Genomic DNA, 22,344 nt, shown 5'->3' on the forward strand with positions numbered 1-22,344 from the left:
GTTAGCTTTTCTACATCCTTACCTGGTTGACACACCCCTTCCATAAATGAATTTCCAGTATTACAATGCTTTACTGTGCGCCCCTAAAGGCGGTCACTTGGGACACACGCACCACTCCTTGAGAAACCTTATATGTTTTACTAACTAATATGTTTTCTTTCTCATACTCATTGTACAGGATGCAGGAAACCTGCAAGTTGGCTTTTTATTGGGCAGCTGTGGTATCGGTCTGGCTCTCACCAGTGAAGTGTGTCTTAAAGGTCTACCCAAATCCCCCAGTGGAGAAATACTCCAGTTTAAAGGTATCTGCAGCCTCTCAGTTTGGTGTTCCCTTTCAGAGATGAGATGAGTTTACTGATGTTATGCGTTTTCACAGGATGGCCTCGGCTCAGATGGGTCGTCACAGACACCAAGTATCTTACCAAACCGTCTAAAGACTGGCAGCCACACATCCCCACTGCTAACACTGACACAGCTTACATCGAGGTGAGGAGCCATCACTGACAAATACCGTGCAAATTTTCAGAATGGTACATTTTCCAATGCAAAAATCCACATTTGTGGATCAAGATTGACGTTGTTCGTTAAAAGATGTATTCAACTTATATTTTACCTTGAAGAATCGCAAAAAATATAATCATTGTAATAGCTGAATAATTAAATGATGATTACAAAATTTGTTTAGTTCAGCCCAAAATTGACAAGGTAGAAACATATCCAGACTTTATCCGTACCCTTAAGCACAACTCATGATCAACACACATGATGAGATAAATAAAAGATATGCTATAGTTAAAAACTCATTGTTTTGTTTTATAAGTTCTGGTTACTTTTTAAATGTAAATTCTTAATTAGAAATATTTATTAGACTTTTAAACCTAATTACAAAACTAAAAAGTAAAAACTTTTTATTTGTTTGTTATAAATAAGACATCTCAGGGCTCACCTGCAGTATCTCACACTTGGGAATCACTGGTTTAGATAAAACGATTCTTAGCAATCGTTATAGTGTTTGAGGAAGAAACACAGAGTTGAAAAAAAAGAGACGCAAGAAAACAGTGCCAGGTTCTCCAAAGACGAGACCCGATGTAGCACCATTTTTTTTATTTTTTAAACATTTTTTAAATAAAAGACAACAGTTTGAAATATGGTCACAACCGAAATCCAATACTGGTGTGAAATCTGACGAATGCCTATTACATATTAATTATTAGTAAATTAGTTGCGTAGATTTGGTGCACTTCCAGTTTGTGTGGATTAGGATTTAACATTTTGTGCGAATGCCATAAGTTTTACACATTTTAAAATTAAATATAACTTTTACATCTGCATTGTATTTACCTTTTTTAATAAAAAAAAAATGTTTGTTTTATTTCATGTGTATATAAATCTTAACAGGGCAAAAAAATTCCATAAGCTGAATAATTCATTAAGTTGTTCACTGCAAAATCTTAACTAATTTAAATACATCAAAAAAAATTATAGCCTTCAACTGTAAATGTGCAATAAAAAATATGTTTATGAACTAATGCATCTTGTACGAGATCCTTGTTCATCGTGCTAATGTAGTAATGGTTTTTTTCTATTGTTTTTTTTTTTTTTAGTACAAGGCCAGTAAGGAAGGCACGGTGATGGGGGTGGCTGTTTCGAAAATCTCCATGCTGACGCACTGCCAGGCTCTCACTCAGGCCTGTAATTACTGTGAAGGTGAGTCAGACCGCAGCACCGTATTATCACTAGATTATCACCGACACCAAGCTGAGAAGTAAACCCCCACCCCCCCACCCCACTCGCACCACACACTCTCTAATCCATCAACTCTGATCCGGAGCTATGAAACATTAATGACATGGTTAGAGGAGGACTGCGCTGTTTACATCACACAAACTCTCTCCACATCCAACAGCTTTATACAGCAACATTAATTACAAATTGTGTCTGTAATCAGTGATTTCAATGGAGACCGTTAAATACCGAGCACAGTCAGCAGACCAGGGCAATAGGGAAGTGTTAAATAATTGAGAGCAGAAAGCTGTGTGTTCTTGAGCTCAGTTAACATTTCATGATGCCTGTGTGCAGGCGAAGCACATTTCCTACTACAGGATCCATTTGCTTTAGATAGAAAAAGAATTTCTAGGAACCTTTTAAATTCCTTCTGTGGATTTGCTAGAGATTACGTACTGATGGCTAAAGAAAGCTTCACATAGTGAACTCGCTCTTATGTCGTTCTTTAAAAGCTGTGTTTAGGTCATAAGCAGTTACTTGAATGTGATTTATAACAAGCAAAGCGGCACAACTGACATGACAGCGTTTCTTATGATGCCTTTGATTTTTACACCAAAAAAAGTCCCTGACCTATGAAGATTCGAGTTATAAATGTCCACTGTTCTACTTCTGGTTGAATCACAGATGTAGCTTACATGTATTATACAAAAAATGGACACTGCAGTACACCAGATACCAATATTTACAATTTTATCATGAGTCGGCCTCACCAGTTTTAATGAATCAGTTCAGGACTGGATGATAGAAAATGTTCTGTACAGCTGTCCTAAACAAGACAGAGTTCACACTCCAATACAGTGGAAAACAGCTCCACTTCATTTCCTTGGGTCGTTTATGGTTTTTGGCCCAATGATGGCAGTGTGGGGAAAGGGGACATACATTTAGGCAAGTGAATTGGTATGCTTTATATTGTATATTCATATTAAATCAGGGACTATCTGTACAACAGGAGCGTGGCACAACTGACATGTTGCCCTGCAAAACCCTTATGACACCTGCGGTTCTTCAAAAGGTTCCAAGAACTGTTGTGCAGAATAACACTTACTTTACCACTAAGACTGCTGTATTTGTGTTTTAGCTAAACCAACTTGATATACACACTGACTTATTCTGATTTCCTATTTGTGCATGGTTTCAGGTGAGACACTGGTCAATGTCCTGGACTTTAAGAAAGACATGGGGCTGTGGCATGGGGTCCTGGCTGTAAGTTTGCTGATGTTTGCTTCACTGTTAAACATTGGCAGTGTGATACAGATATTCTAAAAGCTGTGTGGGAGCTGCTTTTAGACCCCTAACCATGTTTTTTTTTTTTTCTTTTTTCCCAGAGTGTGATGAACAGGATTCACACCATCAGTGTGCCCTATGCTGTTATGAAGGCATGTCCACTATCCTGGGTGCAGCGAGTTCACGTCAGCAAAGGTTTGAAAAGTGTCTATACCCTGACTTTTGTCTTAAATGTTTGTTTTTTTGGGGGGGGGGAAATACATTTGAGAGTAAAATCTTTCACAACTAGACACCTAAGTCCCTTGCATAAATATTTAAATTTAGTTGTATCATAAGTACCTCAAATAAAAAAGCAGCTATTTTTTTTTTTATTTAGTCCTGTATAAGTTTTTCAAATCAGTTGCATTTTCACATTCACAGTTTTTTTTTTGAACAAAGTTCATAGATTTGACTAAAATGTTTGTGTTTGCACGCAGCACGCGTAGCACTCGTGAAGTGCCGGGATCTGCACTGGGCTATGATGGCTCATCGAGACCAAAAGGACATCAGCCTGTCCTCCCTGCGCATGCTTATTGTAGCTGATGGTGCTAATCCCTGTGAGGAAGCTAATAAACTTTATCATCATACCATCAAGCACACTTCTCAACCTTATTTACTTACATGTGTGTGTACATGTTTAAGGGTCTGTGTCATCCTGTGATGCCTTCCTGAACGTGTTCCAGACTCACGGCCTGAAGCCTGAGGTGATTTGTCCCTGTGCCTCTTCTCCTGAGGCCCTGACTGTAGCTATACGCAGGTATGTGCAGAGGTCAACATTTGTACCTGACGTTGTCCCAATGATTTACATAACAGTCTCTGAGAGCTGCTTGTGTGTGTGTGCGCGTGTTTAGGCCCGGTGTCCCTGGTGCCCCTCTCCCTGCCAGAGCCGTCCTGTCTATGGGAGGACTGAGTCACGGAGTGATCCGTGTCAACACAGAGGACAAGAACTCTGCTCTGACTGTGCAGGACGTCGGCCATGTGATGCCCGGAGGTAAGGATACACGCTACAAGAGTACTTCTGTTTTCTACATTTAAACGATTACGCATTTATCTAAAGAGGTTTACAAGTAAAGAGAAATACACTTGAGCATAGAAAAGAATGAATGTTTCTTATACTTTCCCAAATGTTTTGTCTAATCTTTGCTTGTTTTCCATAAACACAAATTCTCCACCACTACCCCCTTAAAGATTTTTTTTCAAATAAAATAAACACGAATATGGACCATAATTTTTTCTGAAGAAAAAAATTGCTTTGGGGAAAGATAGAAAGAGTGCTTTCTACAGAATCGTCTGTTTTGCATAAACATTCATTCGATTGCCCTTGGACATCCATTGGTACAAGAAAATAATCTTGAATAGACATTGTTAAAAATTAATGGCTGTGGAGTTTTAAATCCAGCTTTGGAGTATGTACAAATAATCAAAAGTGCTAGAGTAATAATAATAGTTGTGCATATTTTTTTCTGTATAATTATAGAGCAGCAATTTCTGCATAATGCAAAATGTAGAGTGAACTTTGAAAACACATTTAACGGCACAGAAATCAAGAGGTTTTAATCTTTAAATCTTTCCTCTTTGTATTTTAGCTCTGATGTGTATAGTCAAGCCAGAGGGTCCTCCCATGCTGTGTAAAACGGACGAGATCGGCGAGATTGTGCTAAACTCTCGTGCTGGCGGCACCATGTACTACGGCTTACCAGGAGTCACCAAAAACACCTTTGAGGTACGGGACACTAAATCTTCGACGTATCATACAAGAACTTACAAGAGTTATGTTTGAAATTTTATGCAATGTTGTTAAACTGTGGTGATTTCCTTATTTATTTTGCTCTATTTAGGTGATTCCTGTAAACTCAGGTGGAACTCCTATAGGCGAGACACCCTTCACCCGTACAGGACTCTTGGGTTTTGTGGGTCCGGTAAGACATCACTAACTCTGTTCTGGTTTAAAACCACCTTATTTTTGGTTTTTGTTCATGTCATGTTTTAATTGAGTATTTTTATCATGTATGTATGTGTATATATATAATCTAAAATAAAAATCAATATATACATATATATTTTTTTCCTCCCTCAGGGCAGTCTGGTGTTTGTTGTGGGAAGAACCGAAGGACTCCTCATGGTCAGTGGACGCAGGCATAACGCGGATGACCTAGTGGCCACAGCGCTGGCTGTAGAGCCGGTAAAAACAGTCTACAGAGGGAGGTGAGTGCTTCAGCTGTGCCACACTGTCCTGAAACGCAGTGCAAATTTATGAGTGTTCTAAAAGATGTGTGTTCCTGTATTCTACAGGATTGCAGTGTTCTCAGTCACAGTGTTCTATGACGAGAGGATCGTGATCGTGGCCGAGCAGAGGCCCGACGCCAACGAGGAGGACAGCTTTCAGTGGATGAGTCGAGTCTTACAGGTCTCCATTTGCTCTTTTTTTTCTTTTTTTTTTTTTCTCCAGAGTAATAAATATATGTTAAAAATGTATGCTCAAATTTAAAATGCATTCCCATGATGATTATATGGCTTTTTATTTCAGGCTATAGACACTATCCATCAAGTGGGCTTGTACTGTTTAGCTTTAGTCCCAGCCAACACTTTACCCAAGACGCCTCTGGGTGGCATCCACGTGTCCCAGACGAAACACTGCTTTGTGGAGGGCTCACTGCACCCTTGCAACATTCTTATGTGCCCTCATACTTGCGTGACCAACCTACCTAAACCCAGGCAGAAACAACCAGGTACTTGTTTAAAGCTTTCATGATACCCAAATTACTGTACAAAAATAAAGGACGTTCCCAAATATAATTTGGTAAATTGGCATGAATTAATGTGTATACATTTTAATTTATCCTTATATTGTTGAACGGATTATTGTGTACAATGCATCACTTAATTAATTTATTTTTTTGTTACAGTGGGAGTAGGTCCTGCCTCTATCATGGTAGGAAACTTGGTGGCAGGGAAGAGGATTGCCCAGGCAACAGGCAGGGACTTGGGCATCATTGATGATCAGGACATGTCCCGCAAGGTGAGTAGAATACATCAGACTCGGGCCACAGCTGTTTCTGACATCGCTGAGTACCAGGATAAATCCTTGCTGAAAAATATTAAACAGCTGACTGATTTAATTAAAAAGTTTATTTTAGCATTGCACAAAAAGAAGCTTAATCCCGGTTATTACTTTCGTAAATTTAGCCGCAGATCACTACAAATGTACAAATGCTGATAAGCTGTGTGTAGTCGCACAATGGCTTACCAGGTCGGGTTGACGTGTAGTGATCTGTAGCTTTCTGGCATGGTCTATGAATTGTCTTAAAAATTTTGAGAGACATATTAATAGTACTATAAAGCACTAAGTAGTCTCATGCCACTGAACCAGGGTGAACTGCTAGTGTTTTATAACTTTGATGCAGGCCGCTTGTCAGTACATCGTATTATGTAAACTAGAGCAGTTTTTTACAAAACCCCAGTTATGGAATAACCACCTAATTAATGTTCAGTACAATTAGTGTTTAAGTGTAGGCTGGAAACTCATTTATTTAGTCAAGCCTAACACACAGTTTGACATTGGGTCAATCCCTGCAATCCGATATCACCCAAATGAAGATGACTTCCCTGTTGAGTCTGGTTCCTCTCAAAGCTTCCTCATCAGAGACAATGTGATAATTATGATTCATGCATATTTCTTCAGATATTCCTTAACTTTTTCGTGTAAAATTTCCTTTTTTATTCTGTAAAACTCCTTCTTCGACATTGACCATTTTTGAATTTAATTTATTTATATTGAATTATTTGTGGCCTTACCATAAGAAATAGCACCACTTTTTGTCACCTTAGTTTTTAATTCAGCTGCTTCATCTTTATCCTGTAGCTAATAATATCAGAGCCTGTCGGAGTCACAGCAAGCCATAATTTTAAAACTGTAGTGATTTTTAGCAATAATATTTTTGGGTCTATACAAACATGCAGAGAGATATTATATAATATTTCCCGCACCACAGTGAGTGCATACTACGTTGTTAAAAATTTCAATTGTTTAGATCAATGAGAGTTGATTAATTTCTGTTACATCAGCTCTGACAGTTGTTCTAGCTAATATAATAATCACAGGTTTATGTTAAGTGTTGTGTATATGACTTTGCTATTTCTCTGTAATTTCACAAGCTGCATTTTTGACTTGAGAAATAAGAGACTGATGATGGAGTGGCTTAATGTAAATGATGATATTCTCCCACAGTGTATAAAAATACATAGTGTTCTTTTCTAATTTTTGTTTTCAATGCAAATTTCGAACAAAAAAGTAAAAGCGACACCAAACAGCATGTGATGAAACCAGGTTCAAGGAGCATGACGGCTGCTCTCTTTATTTTCTACTTTCTGTTTACGTGGGCCTCTAGCTCTGTACATGGCCCATGAAGATGGTAAGCCTGACTGCTAGCAGCCCTAAACTGTGTGTGTGTGTGTGTGTGTGTGTGTGTGTGTATATGTATATACTCTGTATATCTGTTTGTGTGTTTGTGTTTTGGCCTAGGTTATGTCTCTCCTTTACCACCAGCCATAACACAACAACAAGGATCGTAGTTTTATCACGGCAGAAATAAACCTTTCATTCAGAGCGAAAGCTTTCCTAGCAATAACTCTTTCTAATAATCAGTGTTGTGATATCTGCTTGTGTTCGCACTTCCACTAATGAAACCACACACATGCTTCACACGCTGTGTGCAGTTGCCACCGCCATCTGCTCGTGTCATTAGATTTAGACGGGGCAGCTAATAATCAGATACTTAACTAAGCTCGCAGACCCATTAGCAGCCCATAATGTAACAGCTTCCATGAACACTAAGACGTGGATAATTTTTTTATTTGTGCAGCTACTGGTTTATTTATTAGTCATTTATTAGATTGAAGTTAATTTAATATTTAAGTTTTTTTTTTTGTTTTTTTTTTATGGGGGAAAGAATAGGTTGAGAAAATCTACAGGGTGATTCCATCTCAAATCAACCAGTGAGTTCCACCACATGATCACAGATTTTGCTGATTTTTTTCACCAATTGTTGGTATTGGCATGAAAATAAAAACCCCCAATTTTTTTGTCCCAACTCCCGCTCGTTAAAAAATGGCAGCCATCTTGATTTTTGGCCTCGACGCGCTTCGAGACGTGCCACGCCCCTTTTTGAAATCCTCTTTTTCTAGATAACTCACTTGCTGTATGTCATATGGAGATGAAACTGGGTATATTTATGTAATTTGTCATGTAGATTCAGATTCTGCAATCAGAATTTGGCTATATCTTGTGGTTATGGAGATATTTTTCTGAAAAACCATTTTTTGGGGGTACCCCTTTTCGACCCCCCAGAACCCAAGGTCTGCATGTATATATGTCACTCAAAAAAATAGGGGTTACTTCACATCACCTTATCTTGAAAATAAATAAAAACCAGGGGTGTGTTATGCCTTGTTTTATAGAAATCTTTAAAAAAATGAATTGTCCAGGTTTTGCAACATTTTATGATTTGCCATACAGAAATGTACTGCAATATCTGTAGAATACTTAATGCATACTCATAAAATCTGCTCCTTTCAAAGTAAAAGTAACCTTAAATTCTTCTGTAATGCATATCTAGTCAAAGACTGTTTCTCTTGGAGTTCTTTTAAATAAACAGCTTGGGCCTTGGCTGTATAGTGATGAGCTGTGCAGGAGTCACATTTTTCACAAAGTCTCATAATAAAATCAGACACAAAGACATGTCAGAAATTTTGCCATGGCTTTCATGATTCCACTGCTTGAACTGAACAGTGTCATCTGGGTCCAAATCAGCATTTTCAAATATACCATCAAGATTAGGGCTGGGCCATATTATACCTTTCACGGTAATACCAGTACAATGTTAGGCAATAATAAGAAAATGAAATATCGCGATTGAATAGGGGTAAAACGCACATGCGCAGTGCCTTTGTTTTCATACATTTTTATGGGGGAAAAAGCATGGCGGCGGCGGAGAATGAGAAGGGCGAAAGCGGATCGTTGATGAACCAGAATTGGTTTGTAAAAATGGTGCAACTTCAGTACTGTGGAACTGGTTTGGTTTTCGCCCGTCAGATACCCAACAAAGCACAATTTTTTGTAGAACATAACAAGCAAGCGGGTCGTCGTGGCATTTACAGAATGTCTGGGTTGAAAAAGAGGGATCTCATTAATTTCAACGCATCTGTAGCTTGAAGAAACAGCGTTTATTTATTTATTTTTTTATAAAAAATTAAATTAAAATAATTGAGGACATTTCTGTACCTAATTGAGGTGTACCTTTTGGGGGTCTCAGATCTGATTATTTTGGTACCAGTTTGGGGTCCCCAGGTCATATGACCTAGAAGCTATTGAAGAAATAGCTTTTTTTAAAAATAGAAAATAAAATAAAAATGAATGAAGACATATCTTGGGATAAAATCAGGTGTACCTTGTGTGGGGCTCTAATGAGATTATATTGGTACTAGTTTGGGGTCACCAGGTGACATGACCAAAAAGCTATTGAAGAAATAGTGATTTATTTAATAAAAATATATAATATTTGCAAATTAATCCATAATACTCAATTAATATTATCTATTAACCAGATGAACCAGAAATGGTTTGTAAAAATGGTGCAACTTCAGTAGTGTGGAACTGGTTTGGTTTTCGCCCGTCAGATACCCAACAAAGCACAATTTTTTGTAGAACATAACATGCAAGCGGGTCGTCGTGGAGAAGGGAGGAAACACCACAAACCTTTTTTATAATTTAAAGCAGAAGCACTTGTTTGAGTACAACAAAGCTGTTAAAGTACGTGAAAAACATTCACGTGAGCCGTAGCATAATTTATCCATTTTTGGGGTTGCTTGTTTTGTTTTTACTCAAGAGTTTTGAGTTTTATTATTTGACCTATTTATTTACCACACTGCAGTTTTATGTTGCAAAGCAACTCTTTTTAAGTTTTGTGTATATTATACATGGTTATGCTCAGGATATGTCAGCCCATTTCCACTGGAAATGCCTTTTGGTTAAATTGTCAGCAAGGAATTTGCATTTGCACTGTTAAAATTTTATATAGCTTTAATGCACATACAAGCAGCTGCTAGTTAATAGAAAATAAGTTGATGGGGTTTTTTTTTTGCACTAATAAAGTTTTGGAATTGTAAAGTATTTTGTCTCGTGTCAATCATATCGTCAATTATATCGTTATCGCAAATGTTAAAATATATATCGTGATAAATATTTTTGGCCATATTGCCCTTCCCTAATTAAGATAATTAGATAGTTTTGATTGGGGGCCACTGCTCACGCCTGTGCAACATATAGTCACGAGAATCCAAAGAACAGACAAGTTTTGCCATTAAGTCTTTGTAATCAGATTGTGATTAAGACCACAAACTACATTGGAAAGATTCAGTAAAAGAATTAACATAAATGAAACACACTCAATTAGTACGAAGAAAAAGATGATGCAATCATCCTCAAGTTCCTTGAGTGCGAGGTCACTCATGGAGTTGGTTGGAGATAATTCAACTTTCTGATCAGTATGAACCTGAATGGTTCAGTTACAGGATACTGTTTGACAGTGATACATGTATCTTACATGTACCACCATAAAATAACACATTTACTGGTACATAAGGCCTATTGTGTAGATCCATGTACATTCTCTGTATATAAAATGTGTATCAAATCGTAAAACATTTGCAAAACCTGGACAATTCATTTTTGATGATTTCTATAAAACAGGGCATAACACACCTCTGGTTTTTATTTATTTTCAAGATAAGGTGATGTGAAGTAACCCCTATTTTTTTGAGTAACATATATACATGCAGACCTTGGGTTCTGGGGGGTCGAAAAGGGGTACCCCCCAAAAATGTTTTTTCAGAAATATCTCCATAACCACAGGAGATAGCCAAATTCTGATTACGGAATCTGAATCTACATAAAAAATTACATAAATATACCCAGTTTCACCTCCATATGACATACAGCAAGTGAGTTATCTAGGAAAAGAGGATTTCAAAAAGGGGCGTGGCACGTCTTAAAGCACTTTGAGGCCAAAAATTAAGATGGCTGCCATTTTTTAACGAGTGGGAGTTGGGACAAAAAAATTGGGGGTTTTTATTTTCATGGCAATATCAACAATTGGTGAAAAAATTAGCAAAATCTGAGAGGTGATGGTGGAAAATTTCTCTTCCACTGGTTCATTTGAGATGGAATCACCCTACAGTAAATGTACCATACCATAAAAATTACACTTGTAAAGTGGTGACAAAACAACTGCTACCTTTTGTAGTATAATTAGTTTATGGATATATACAGTACGTACTTGGAAATGCAACAGAAGCAAGGTTACCAACTTTGTTAAAGAATATACAGTATAATGCATTTAAAGTTTAACTAGCGCCCTAGAAACACTCACGTACACCAATTTATAAGGGCTGTTTTGCGATGCCCATTGTCTGCATGAGCTTGCCTTTCCTGCTTCTGTGTGTATGTGGTGTGTGACATGCAGTGTGAAGCACACACGCACACCTTGTATTCATAATGCTGCTTCCTCGATTATGTGTTTGTGTTTTGCAATGAAATAGGTTGGACAAATATGACCTCTGTACAGTTTGTGCACCCCTTTGCTCTAACTGAGGTCAAATCACCCAAGGCCGGTTTCGTGTCTGAAATGTATTCCTTCAGATTCATTTGTAAGACTAATCGAGCTAACAATCAAGGCAAGACTGGAGCTATTAATTCAGCATTGCGTGATCTGGATACATGAGTTTGCGGTTTTTACAGACAAACTTTCCTATATGGTTTCAAAGCTCTTATGAAATGATGTATATTATTTGTAAAATAGACAAAAAAGACATTACAGAGCTAAAAGTCGTAGCAGCTGTTTTGAATTACTTTATTCCTACTTTTCAGTGTCATTTCAAATTCAATGATCAAGTTCCTTTTAAAAAAAATTTAATACAGATTATGATGTTTATTTATTTATCCATTTATTAATTCATTTATCTTCGAAACTACTCATCTTGTCGTGGGCCACTGAAGCCTTTCCCAGCAGACCGTGGGTACAAGTCAGGGTATACCCTGGATAGGAATGCCAATCGGTCGCAGAGCGCACACACAATGGGCAATTTGGGAATGCAATTAGCTTAATCTTTGGACTGTGGGAGAAAACCATAGTACCCGGAAGAAATCCACCAAGCATAGGGAGAACATGAAAGTCCACACGCACAGACCCAAGTGCAGGAATTAAACCCTCGACAGTACCACCCAAGTTATTTATAAAACAGTACATTAGCTGTTAAATTATGGTTCTTTCATGAGAGCGTAACAATTGCGATTTTTGGTTTCAGGAAATATAGAAGAACATTTCAGGCCCCAAATATGTCTTGGATGTTTGATTTAATTTGTGGCAAAGGGTGAAAACTGTGTGAAATCCAAATTTTGACCAAACTATTGCATTAAATGTTTTGTCTCAACCTGTATTTTCTGGTTATACTTTCTCATGAAATGTAATATTGAGAATATGCGCATTGCCTAAATGTTGAAGCTTTATGTAAGGTAATAAAGTCAAGAATAAGTCTTATATTTCTAACGTTTTATGATGAGTCATGATGACTCTCCCCTCCTGCATTACAGCATCAGTTCCTGTCAGAGGCGCTGCAGTCGAGAGCACAGAGTGACCCTGATCACGTCCTCTACATGGTCCTCAATGCCAAAGTAAGTGAGAAAGCACAATACGCATTACTCACCAGTCTAGGAAACCAGTTTCCTCAGAAAAGTATATAAAGAGAGAGAAAGGAAACATATAATAGAAATATGGATTTATATTTTAAACTCCCTAGAACTGTACTAATTAAACACAAACATTTACCCTTCTGTTTACCATCTTGTCCTCCAGGGGGCAGCAGTAAGCACAGCCACATGTGTACAGCTTCACAAAAGAGCTGAGAAGATTACAGCAGCGCTGCAGGAGCGAGGAGGCATCAACACTGGAGACAACGTGGTGCTACTCTACCCTCCTGGTACTGCATTCCCACCTGAAGATTAAACGTGACACCCAGTACCCTAAAGTCTCGTAGAGTTATTAGGAGTTAAACCTGGGACAGATTACGTTTTTCCAATTAGGACACTAGTGATGGACACAGACCTTTGTACACTACATAAGTTAATTTGTAATTTAATAATTGTGCTGTGAGTCTGACATTTTTCTCTTGTTCTTCTTTAAGGCATCGACCTTATTGCCGCGTTCTATGGCTGTCTGTACGCCGGCTGTATACCGGTGACGGTCCGGCCTCCTCACCCCCAAAACCTGGCGGCTACGCTTCCCACCGTGCGCATGATCATAGACGTGAGTCATACACACAACCCTCGCACAAATTTCTATATTGCCTCCTTAAATATTCGCGTGTGTAAAATGCCACGGATGTTGTTCTCTGTAGGTGAGCAAAGCAGCCTGTATCCTGACTACTCAGGCTCTCATGAAGACTTTACGATCCAAAGAAGCTGCAGCTAGTGTGAACGTGAAGACGTGGCCCACTATCATAGACACGGGTAATAGCAGAAACTCATTCCTAATGAACATGTCACAGTGTCTGAGTGTCTCCCTTACTAACTTACTTCCTCACTCACTCCCTCGCTCACATGTCTGTCTTCCTGTTTGTACAGATGATCTTCCAAAGAAGAGGCCGCCTAATATCTATAAACCTCCCACGCCTGAGATGTTGGCCTATCTGGACTTCAGCGTGTCCACCACTGGCATGCTGACAGGCGTAAAGGTAAAGATAACATTCATACATAAACCTTGCTGTTTTTTAGTATATTTCCACACACTAATGATCACGCAGTCTTCCTTCAGTGTGTCTGTATATCAATAAACATAAAAAATTACACATCATTTGGATTTTTTTTATAGCTTTACTGTTCTGCATATTAAAAAATAACAATTGTAAGCGAAGTCCAGGTTGTTTAGTGTTTTTATACACACACACACACACACACACACATATATATATACACACAAGGATGAGTCCAAATTATCTGCACTCTGTAGTAGATTTTATTTTTTTATTATTTTATTTTAGAAAAGAAAAATGAACAGTTTAACATAATCTCCTTGTTTTTCAATATACTCTGTCCCATCTGTCAACAAGCTTTCGCATTCCCTCATTAAAATTTTTTACAGCTGAGTTGTAAGCCACGAATGAACCGCTGGCTTTACTTCTTTATCAGAAGTGAATTTTTGTCTTTGAATCACTACACGCTGCAAATCACAAGCGGTTACAAATCAACATGTAATATATTCACACCTGAACAGCAGTGACTGGGAAGACATTAGTCCTAAATGAAACGTGCTTATAAGACAGTGAAATATGTCTGTTTTGTTTTGTTATGTTATAATGTTTGTTTCATTCTTGCAGATCTCTCACGCTGCAGTGAGTGCTCTTTGTCGCTCCATTAAGCTCCAGTGTGAGCTCTACTCCTCCAGACAGGTGGCCATCTGCCTCGACCCCTACTGCGGCCTTGGCTTTGTTCTCTGGTGCCTCTCGAGGTAAGACACAACCCCAAACGACTAAATTTAGAAACATGAACATGTCCTTATTTTGGTTTGTACTGTCTTTGTGAAGTTCTATTGATTAACGTGTTCATGTAGTGCAACTATGATATGCCTACACTGAACACGAAGCTTGACTGGACTAACTTTTACGTTTTGACCTTTGCATCATGTTCTTTCTCTCTTTCTCTCCTTGTTTGTGTGCCTACAGCGTGTATTCAGGTCATCAGTCCATCTTGATTCCCCCAATGGAGCTGGAGGGCTCTCCTCCTCTGTGGCTGAGCACACTCAGTCAGTATAAGATCAGAGACACCTTCTGCTCCTACTCCGTCATGGAGCTCTGCACCAAGAGCCTGGGAACGCAGACCGAGGTTCTGAAGGTGAACACACACACACACACACACACTTGTCTCAAGCATATGGTGTATCTCACACTTATTTAATAGCGTTTGAGGGTACTGTATCAGTTCCCTTGTGCGTGTGACTGATGGTTGTGTTTCTTTGCAGACGCGAGGTGTGAATCTGTCATGTGTGAGGAGCTGCGTTGTAGTGGCAGAGGAAAGGCCTCGGCTGGCGCTCACACAGTCTTTCTCCAAGCTGTTTAAGGACTTGGGACTTTCACCACGCGCAGTCAGCACCGCATTCGGCTCCAGAGTCAACCTGGCCATTGGCCTGCAGGTCAGCAAATGCAACTATATAAACGCAAATCCTAGAATAACCACCAATTTGTAATATTATATATGTATTATTTAATATTATTAATATAACTCGCATATTGACATAAATATTGTAAATGATGCTGAACAGTTAGATATTTCTTTAGATAAATATTGATTTATCATATTAGATTATTGTAGATGTCGAGTGTGTGCTTTGAGATCATGTTGCTTATGTTGTTTTGAACAGGGAACGGCTGGTCCAGATCCTTCAACTGTTTACGTAGATATGAAATCCCTCCGCCACGACAGGTAAGGACGAAGATCCGCCTCAGCCGGGTGATGTCAATCTTTAATCTGAAAGTAGACATGCATGCTAAACTAAAGGTGTGTTGCAGGGTAAGACTGGTGGAGAGAGGAGCTCCTCAGAGTCTGCCCCTCATGGAGTCAGGAACTGTAAGCATCTTTGCTTCCTTTAAATTAGCCGTGTGTACGACAATGTTAATAAACCAGAGTAAAATGTAAGTGTACGCTGTGTTTGCTCTCAGATTCTTCCAGGAGTCAGAGTCATTATCGTGAACCCGGAAACTAAAGGACCACTTGGAGACTCGCATCTGGGCGAGGTAACACATTTCAATCTTTTTTAAAAAGATAAAAATATGTGATGTAGCAGTAGATTAATAGTAACAGTAATGAAAACAGCAATAACTGTAACAACAAGAAAAAAAGATTATTTGTTCATTAGATGTTCATTTAATTCTTTTTTTTTTTTACTAACTGTTCTGTTCTGTGACAGATCTGGGTGAACAGCCCTCACAATGCCAGTGGCTACTACACCATTTATGGAGAGGAGAACCTGCAGGCTGATCACTTCAACACACACTTGAGCTTTGGTGAGACTCAGACACTATGGGCCAGGACCGGGTACCTGGGCTTCATCAGGAGAACCGAGCTGCTGGATGCCACTGGAGGTCAGACCCTGAAAGCAGAAGAAAACGCTTTACCATTTACCATCGCTTTCATTGCACACTAAACATTTAAGCTTTAAAAACCGATCTTTTTTTAATGTAGCTCTAGCGAAATTTCATGCTATACAAATATAAACTTTTTTTTGTTTTTTTGGGGGGGTTCCAATATTCTCCCCAATATTAGTTGTAGCCAATTCCTCCCCGTCGCTAGGAATACAAATATAAACTTAACATACTATACAATTCTTCTGCTTTAGATCGTCATGATGCGCTGTTTGTGGTCGGCTCGTTGGATGAGACGTTGGAGCTGCGTGGTCTGCGCTATCACCCCATCGACATCGAGACATCAATATCACGGGCACATCGCAGCATTGCGGAAAGGTGAGAGTGCAGAACACGGCTCTCGTGCACTGCCGGTCAAACGTTTCTCAAAACTTTCTTAATAACACGTTCCGATAGCCTCATGCAGTGGGCGTAAATAATTTTACCGAACATGCTATTCCAGAAAAGTGTTGTTTATAACGCCATACAGCGTTACATAATTTCACTTTCACTACTTGACTAACATTTACAAAAATCAGAATTCAACATTTTACATTTTACCACATATTCTACATTATTATAATACAATATTCAATTACATTTAGAAGGCAAAGAACTAAATGAGTATAAACAGCTTGTTTTAATTCCAGCATACGTGTTCATATGTGCACCTTCAGCATCATGCAGTTATTTAGTCAGCCAATGCAAAATTTTCACACAACAGTTTTTCACACAAAAGCTTCTAGAGGTTATGAACAAGAAACTGAGGCTGTCATGGGCACAGGCTCACCCAAACTGGACAGTTGAGAATTAAGATAAAAACAAATATGCTTTCTCAGCAGTCTTCGACAGTCTAGTTTGTCTTGCTCATTTACATGTACTTTATCTTCTCTATGAAATGTGTTTTGTTTCACTCTTCCAAATCTCTCATGTTGCAGTCAGTGCTCTTTGTCACTCCATTTAACTCAATTTTAAACTAAATTTTTTTGCCGTTCCCATTTTCTTTTTTTTTGTACTGATTATCATTAAGTTCACTCTATAGTTTGTTTTATTATTAAATACGTGCTATGCAAACTCATGTCTACACACTCTTTACACTAACCTAATATTGTACGTTGTATAATGTATTCAGGTACACAAGGAAATTTTTTAATTTAAAAATGTGTGGAATTACAAATAAAAAATCCTGTACTCCAGGTTATCATCAGTCATTGCTGAGTGTTGACGCCTATTTTCCGACCTCTTCCCCACAGTGCCGTGTTCACCTGGACCAACCTCCTGGTGGTGGTGGCTGAGCTGAGCAGCTCCGAGCAAGAAGCTCTGGATCTGGTGCCCCTGATCACCGGAGTGGTTCTAGAGGAGCACCACCTGATCGTCGGAGTGGTGGTTGTGGTGGATCCCGGCGTCATTCCCATCAACTCTCGGGGAGAGAAGCAGCGCATGCACCTGCGGGACTCTTTCCTGGCTGACCAGCTGGACCCCATCTATGTGGCCTACAACATGTGAGCCGACCGGAGCTTCTTCAGGGGAGCCAAAATAAATAGCAGAAGAACGCCAGTCTTTCCCAAGCAAAGAGCCTTCAGCTAATTTTCTCTGTGCCTCTCGATAACATGAGATGCAAATTCAGACAGGCAGCAGGTGCTTCTTTTCTCCTTGTGCTAGACTAACAGGTTAACCCTGAACCGTGTTTTTTTAACCCGCAACTTTGCCAGCGGCCATTTTAAAGAGCACGACAGCAAAAAAAAAAAAAAAGTTGCACGTTATTCACTTGCGATTGCTTCTTCAATAAGACAGGCAATACCACCGGCTCTAATGGCTCTGCACTCTGGTTTGAGTCCAGACCGAAGACTGGAGAGGCTAACATATAAACTTGCACTTTACTCCTCCTCTTGAGCCTTTTTTTTTTGTGGGGGAGGGTGTCCTTCATTTTTCATTCTAAAAGTGCAAACAAATTTAAAGATGTCTTGCGACACATTTTCTTTGTCCATCTGGGGAGAAAACTGTGAGTTGGTGCAGTCTGGGATCACATTATGCATCATTCATAAGGGCAAAATACTGTCCTGATTTAAGAGGGCTTCTCAAACCCCTTATTGGTGCTCACTTTGAAGTTCACACACCTTTTCTCCCCTTGTGGACAAAACACCAGACGGACATGGTTGAGTATTAGCAGGATCACCAGCGCCGTTAGCTGTGCTAGTTTGACACGCAGAATTTGCTTTGTTCACATATATTTTGTCTTTTACTCAGAACTACTGGATGTTTTAAAGCAGAAAGGCAAACGGTTGGTTTGCGCGCACGAGAATAGATTTTATAACTCATATTGCCAACAGTAATGCACAGCGCTTGATAACCAGTGTGATAAATAGCTTTTAAAGGATCCTCACAGGAAGCACAAGTCGATTCGGACATACTGGATATCTGTCTTGAAATTTATATGCAGTGAACTAATATACACTTAGGGTGAAAGGAAAATTTCAAGATAAACTTCATGCCTTATGAAACCTGTGGAAATTTTACTTTTATAAGTATGTTTTATCCTTTTTATTTGTATTGCTGTACTTATACTTTGTACTGGTATCCAAGGGACTGTGGACTGGTGAATATCTGGAAGGCTTCGCATTTGTGTGTGTGAGGTTAATCGTAGTGTCTCACTGGGTGTTACTGTATAATCAAACAGACTTGTCATCACGGTCCCCTAAACCTGACTGATCTTTTTAGTTGATGGGATTTTTGTTTTTTCTCATCACTAGCTTCAAAAGAAGAATTATAAATGGAAAAAAATGTAACTATTTCACACATTTGTCTTTGAGGAAAAATACCATTAAGTTGCACGTTTTGTCTTTTAATTTCTATGTGCTTTTGAAATTCTAGTTAATGTGTGTGCACATATTATCCATTCCATCATAATGGCAGTATTGTAAAAATAAAAAAAAAAGAAAAAGAGAGAAAAAATACTTTACGTTCCCTTATTGTTAATAGAAATGCCAATATTTAAGGATTGATTTTAGTTTACCAGCTTTACATCGCTTTACTGTTTACATGCTGTTCCATGTTTATGTCCATTTTAGCACAGAGTCATGTGACCATTAATACCAGAAACCATCGAAACTTACTTCCTGGCATTACGAACACATGCAAATCCATTTGTACAGTTTAATCTGTGAGATAAGAAGTTTTCTCTTTTTTTGTGGACTCTACTTACAGCTGCTAATTCTGGTTTATTTTGTTCAGGCAAACTGCAAATTGAATTAGTATGAGAACTGATTTTTTAATTTTAGTGCCCTTTAGGAGACTTCTGATGGACTGGATTTTTTTTTTTCTCCCAAATCCATTAATTTCAATGCAGAGCTGAATGATCATTTAATTAAACTGATTAAATAGACAATGTGTTCCTTTTTTTTTTTCTCCATTTCTGTTATAACCAAAAGTGTCTGAGTGTCCCTGTACAATTGCAATTGAATGATGTTCATAGGTTTTATGTTTAAAAGTGTGATGGATCCATCTGATGTCTTAAATTTTCTTCCTCCTTAGCACAACAAAGCCACATAACCCATTCACAAAATAATTACTGTTGTGACTGCAGTTCATATACAGTATGAGGTTTAAAAATGGACACGCTCTGTCCATCAGCCATAACATAAACACCACCTGCCTAATAATGCCTAGGTCTTATTTGTACCACTAAAATATGTCTGACATGTCAAAACGTGGACTCTGCTAGACCTCTGAAGGTGTGCTGTCGTGTCTACCACCAAGGCTTTAGCAGCAGATCCTTTAAGTCCTGTAGGTTTTGAAGTGGGTCCTTCATGGCTCGGACTCGTTTGTCCAAAAGACGCCACTCCCATCAGTGAATAACGAAACCATGAACAACGAATGCTGCAATGTTTAGGTAGGTCATATGTGTCAAAGTTGCATGACCCATGGTTTTAAAAGGAAAGAACATTGCACAGAGCATCATACTTCCTCTGCCTGTTTGTCTTCTCCCCATAGTACATCCAGGTGTTATCTAGTTTCCATGCGCCAGCCTGGTCACATATTATAGAAGAAAATGTAATTGATTGGAAAACACATTCTTTCATGCTCCAGTTCTGATCCTTACTTCCCCAGTATAGATACTATGTGACACCATAAACCCCTTCTGGCACCTTTCTGTCATAGCAGGCATTACTTTATACTGCAGTTGGGCAGATGACCAGATGGGCTAGCCTTCGCTCTCCACGTGCATCAATAGGCCATGGGCGCAAGTGATGCATATGGGCCTGTGTAGCCATGCAACCGACCAGAGTGCCCATGCCGACCCAACCAAAAGTGCCTACAATGGGCACATGCACTGGACCGTGAAATGTAACCCTTTTTTTTTTTTTTTTTTTTTTTAAAGAATTCTGTCTTACAATGTTTTTGAAGCCCAGATACCAACATGTACGCTCTGGGTTTCCTCTCACAGTCCAAAGACATAACAGTACATTAAATGGTGTTTCATTAAATTGGTGGTATGTACATGTGTACTCTGATGGATTGGAACCCTGTCCAGGGTGTGCCCCACCTCACGCCCTGGGATAGTCACCAGGCCTCTTTATAGCTTTTGTACATCCTTCTTTCCACTTTTGTAATATTAAGTTAAGTAAAACTAAAGGTCCTTATTCATTTAAATATCAACCATGATTCTGTGCAGTTCTAATTGTTCACTAAACCTAAAAATTATTAGGTAATGATATGAAACAGTAATATCTATCATTAGGTAATAGATAGGAATTAATTACTATTAAATAAATTTGGCATACAATATACAATGTCAGAAATTTGACACACAGGTGTACAGTTCCTGAAATTTTTGGTCCCATGCTGACTCGTCCTCTACATCATCCATCATTAAAAAGGGACCGCTGCAGGACCATGTTACACCAGGTATTATTTGTGTGGTGGATTATTCTTAAAATCACATTGACGTGGGTGTGTTTTTACATGTTCTCCTGCTGTCCCTGTGGGTTTGACAGATTTCTCACAAAAACATCCTGGTAGGAGGATGTGCAGCTTTATGTCTTGGTTGTGTTTATTATATCGTTATGGGTGAAACTGTGCATTTCTAATAAAAAAAAAGCAGAAATTCAGAAGTGGATCTGAACTTAGGGTCTTTTATGGGCCTTTAAGCTGAAAGTTTAAAATAGTATTTTTAGACGTGTTGATCGTGTATTATTTTTAGCATAATTCTTTGACTTTCTTCAAATTAGATTGGAGGTTGCATGGCTAAATTTCACCAGCTTGGTGGCCAATCTTTATTGATTCACACTCTGCTCTTACTCGCAGAATGTGCAAGTTTAATTAGCAAAGTAATAGCACAGTTTTGCTTAAAATATTGCAATGCACACAACATTATGGGTGACATATCAGAGTTCAAAAGAGGACAAATTGTTGGAGTGCGTCTTGCTTGCGCATCTGTGACCAAGACAGCAAGTATTTGTGATGTATCAAATATGTCGGCATACCATCAATAAGGACGAACCACATCCAACAGTAGTAACTGTAAGAGGAAGCTGTCTGAAAGGGATGTCCGGGTGCTAACCCGGATTGCGTCCAAAAAACATAAAACCACAGCTGCCCAATTCACTGCAAAATTAAATGTGCACCTCAACTCTCCTGTTTCCACCAAAATTGTTTGTTGGGAGCCCCACAGGGTCAATGTACTGTACATGTTCCCATGGCCTGGCTGCTATAGCCAAACCATTGGTCAGTTGACAAACGTCTGTGTCAATGGTGCCAGCAGCGAAAACCTTGAGCTGTGGACAATATGAAATGCATTGTTCTCTGATGATTCCACCTCCACTGTCTTTCCCACATCCGGGAGAAGCCCCAAAGAAGCGTACCACACAGACTGTGGCATGGCCAGAGTGAAGCATAGGGATGGACTGTGATGGTTTGAGTTGCAATATCATGGCATTCCCTAGGCCCAATACTTGTGCTAGATCAGCATGTCCTTGGAGGACCATGTGCACCCAATGGTTCAAACATTGTGTCCTGAAGGCGATGCCGTGTATCAGAAGGATAATGCACCAATACACACAGCAAGACTGG

At 39.0% G+C, this 22,344-nt stretch overlaps 1 protein-coding gene across 1 annotated transcript in view; it reads left to right on the plus strand.

Moving 5' to 3' along the window:
• The window catches only part of dip2ba (disco-interacting protein 2 homolog Ba), a 74,802-nt gene extending 55,142 nt beyond the window's left edge, over nt 1-19,660 (plus strand). The window contains exons 11-38 of the mRNA XM_053481819.1: nt 179-302; nt 377-486; nt 1,605-1,707; nt 2,924-2,988; nt 3,111-3,204; nt 3,486-3,605; nt 3,691-3,805; nt 3,900-4,039; nt 4,635-4,771; nt 4,887-4,967; nt 5,126-5,253; nt 5,341-5,455; nt 5,576-5,777; nt 5,955-6,067; nt 12,695-12,775; nt 12,957-13,080; nt 13,285-13,406; nt 13,498-13,609; nt 13,724-13,833; nt 14,476-14,606; nt 14,821-14,989; nt 15,117-15,287; nt 15,516-15,577; nt 15,664-15,721; nt 15,814-15,888; nt 16,062-16,236; nt 16,491-16,614; nt 17,529-19,660. Coding sequence (XP_053337794.1) covers nt 179-302; nt 377-486; nt 1,605-1,707; nt 2,924-2,988; nt 3,111-3,204; nt 3,486-3,605; nt 3,691-3,805; nt 3,900-4,039; nt 4,635-4,771; nt 4,887-4,967; nt 5,126-5,253; nt 5,341-5,455; nt 5,576-5,777; nt 5,955-6,067; nt 12,695-12,775; nt 12,957-13,080; nt 13,285-13,406; nt 13,498-13,609; nt 13,724-13,833; nt 14,476-14,606; nt 14,821-14,989; nt 15,117-15,287; nt 15,516-15,577; nt 15,664-15,721; nt 15,814-15,888; nt 16,062-16,236; nt 16,491-16,614; nt 17,529-17,781 — 3,414 coding nt within the window. The 3' untranslated portion in view covers nt 17,782-19,660. The remainder of the gene's footprint in view (nt 1-178; nt 303-376; nt 487-1,604; nt 1,708-2,923; nt 2,989-3,110; nt 3,205-3,485; nt 3,606-3,690; nt 3,806-3,899; nt 4,040-4,634; nt 4,772-4,886; nt 4,968-5,125; nt 5,254-5,340; nt 5,456-5,575; nt 5,778-5,954; nt 6,068-12,694; nt 12,776-12,956; nt 13,081-13,284; nt 13,407-13,497; nt 13,610-13,723; nt 13,834-14,475; nt 14,607-14,820; nt 14,990-15,116; nt 15,288-15,515; nt 15,578-15,663; nt 15,722-15,813; nt 15,889-16,061; nt 16,237-16,490; nt 16,615-17,528) is intronic.
• Nucleotides 19,661-22,344: the final 2,684 nt, after the last annotated feature.

This window comes from Clarias gariepinus, chromosome 22, assembly GCF_024256425.1.
Source record: "Clarias gariepinus isolate MV-2021 ecotype Netherlands chromosome 22, CGAR_prim_01v2, whole genome shotgun sequence".
Classification (NCBI taxonomy): Eukaryota; Metazoa; Chordata; class Actinopteri; order Siluriformes; family Clariidae; genus Clarias; species Clarias gariepinus.